The sequence below is a fragment of the Penaeus vannamei genome, chromosome 18 (assembly GCF_042767895.1).
Source record: "Penaeus vannamei isolate JL-2024 chromosome 18, ASM4276789v1, whole genome shotgun sequence".
Taxonomy (NCBI): domain Eukaryota; kingdom Metazoa; phylum Arthropoda; class Malacostraca; order Decapoda; family Penaeidae; genus Penaeus; species Penaeus vannamei.
Window position 1 is genome coordinate 32,505,537 of NC_091566.1, and position 2,500 is coordinate 32,508,036.

Sequence of the window (2,500 nt, forward strand, 5' to 3'; positions counted from 1 at the left end):
TTGACATGACATTTTCCTTTCAGATATATGAAGCAGCTGACGTCATTCAAAAACTACACCTCATAGCTCAAGAATTACCTTCCGGGAAGTATGTCGTCAGTGATTGTGTATTTTGTAATTTACTTTCATTCACTTTATGATTTATGTGATGATTTTGTGATTTTTTCAATTCATATTTGAAAGAAAGTGTGCATGATGTATGTATAATTGATATATATATTTTTTCCATTTGATATGTATTTATTTGTTTATTATTTTCTTCTTTCACTACCCCTTTCCTTCCCATACTTGACTGGCTTGCTCTTTCTCTATTTCTCTCTTCTTCCTTCCCTTCTTGCCATTACCTTTTTCACCTTCACCTTCACCTTTACCTCCACTTTCATCCTCTCCCTCATCCATTCCCTCATCCACTCCCTCATCCACTCCCTCTCCTCTCTCCCTCTCCCTCTCCCTCTCCCTCTCCCTCTCCCTCCCTCTCCCTCCTCCCTCACCTCTCACCTCTCCCTCTTCCCTTCACTTTCATCCTCTCAGTCATCCTCCCTCTCCCTCTCCCTCTCTCTCTCCCTCTCCCTCTCCCTCTCCTCCCTCTCCCCCTCTCCCTCTCCCTCTCCCTCTTCCTCTTCCTCCCTTTCCCTTCTTCCCTCTCCCTCCTCTCCCTCCTCCCTCTCCCTCTCCCTCTCCCTCTCCCTCTCCCTCTCCTCTTCTCCCCTTTCCCTCTCCTCCTCCCTTTCCCTCTCCCTCTCCCTCTCCTCTCCCTTCCTCCCTCTCCCTCCCTCCCTCTCCTCTCTCCTCCCTTTCCTTTCCCTTTCCCTTTCCCCCTTTCCCTTTCCCTTTCCCTTTCCCTTTCCCTTTCCCTTTCCCTTTCCCTTTCCCTTTCCCTTTCCCTTTCCCTTTCCCTTTCCTTTTCCCTTTCCCTTTCCCTTTCCCTTTCCCTTTCCCTTTCCCTTTCCCTATCCTTCTTCTCCCTGTCTACTTTCTCCACTCTGTTTCTCTCCCTATTCTTCCAACCCCTTGACCTACCCACAAGGTTTGAGAATGCCAAGCAGAAGATTGGTGAGAAGTATGATGAAATCGAGAGGTCACTAATCATGGAATTCGTGAAGGCGCACCGGGCAGGAGACAAAGACCGCATGAAGGAGATTGCAGCCATCCTGTCGCACTTCAAGGGCTATTCGCAATGCGTTGACGCCTTCATCGAGGAGGCGCAGCATGTGGGTCCAATGGGTGTTGCCGTGGTTTGTTACTATTCATGTTTGTTTATGATAGCTGCGAGTTTGGTAATTAACATTGTTGGTGGTGGGTATCTTGGTATTTTAGCATTGTTATGGTTATGATTGTGATTATTACTGCAGTAGTGGCTGTAGTTGTTTTTACTAATATTATTATTATCATTGAGAATATCATTGTTACTACTGTCATTGAATGTTCTTGTTATTTATGCAGTTATGATTATGATTGTTTTTAGTATTGTAATAATGGTAGCTATTGTTATGTTTTTAATCCTATAATCACTGATGAAAGAGCCATATTTATTTATGTAAAACTTGGTAACTGGATCCTGCCTATCACCTACAGGGAGCCCTGAGATCGCGAGACTTGTTCCTTGAAGTGGTCCCTCTGTGCCATCGGTCCGAGACACTCATCAACGAGGTGTTCACCAACCCTGACCAGGTCATGGGCAAGTTTGTGCTCAATATCTTCCAGGGGCAGCTGCAGGTAGGCTATGTTGTTTTTTCTTTTTCTTTTTGAAGGAGGTTCAAATTTTGGGGGAAGATGTGTTCAGAAAGTTTTTTTTTCTTCTTGCTTTACTTGTTTGTATATTTATTATTTGTTTATTGTTAGTTATTATTTTTGTTTACTTTTTTACTCTCTTCTGTATTTATATATCTTTAAAGCCTTATCTGATGCCAATATGCAATTTATTGTCAGCCAGTGGATTCTTTTATACCACATTTTGCCCTTTTATCTCACTTTCTCACTCTCTACCCCCAAAGGAGTATATCCAGGCGAGGTTAGACAACAAGAGTGTACCGGAGATGTACCTGCGCAACCTCCACGACCTGTACTGCCAGACAGTGAAGCTTTGCACTGAGCTGCAGCGCTTTAATCTTGGGAATGACTCACAATTCCTCTCCAAGCTAACAAAGTCCATCTTCCAGCGGCACTTGTCGTCATATATCAGGTAAGGAAGAGGAGGGGGGTGGTGGCAAAGGCCTTTGGGGTTCGGGGGTTTTGTGGTCAGAGCCAAGGGGATAGGGGAAGGTGTTGTGTGTGGGTTAGGGTGGAGGGGATTTTTTTTTATGTCTTTCTTCCTTCATTTCTTTTCCTATCCTTCTGTTGTTTTTTATTTATTTTCTTTTTTTCTTTCATCCTGTATTCTTTTTCTTTCTCTTTTTCTTTTTTGTTCATTATTTTTTCTTTATTTATTAATTCATTTCTTTTTCTTTCTTTCTTTTCTTCTTTCTTTTTGTTTTTTCTTCCTTTCATTGTTTCTTCTTTC

General features: G+C 42.8%; 2 protein-coding genes across 2 annotated transcripts in view; both read left to right on the top strand.

The window, feature by feature from the left end:
* Window positions 1-2,500, top strand: part of Sec10 (Exocyst complex component Sec10) — a gene marked incomplete in the record, with an annotated part of 309,385 nt that overhangs the window by 293,249 nt on the left and 13,636 nt on the right. The window contains 4 exon segments of the mRNA XM_070133155.1: window positions 24-88; window positions 1,028-1,235; window positions 1,576-1,716; window positions 1,995-2,182. Of these exon segments, the coding sequence (XP_069989256.1) occupies window positions 24-88; window positions 1,028-1,235; window positions 1,576-1,716; window positions 1,995-2,182 (602 nt within the window).
* LOC113814274 (pituitary homeobox x) overlaps window positions 1-2,500 on the top strand; it is a 202,287-nt gene that overhangs the window by 61,254 nt on the left and 138,533 nt on the right. The gene's annotated exons all lie outside the window — the stretch shown is intronic.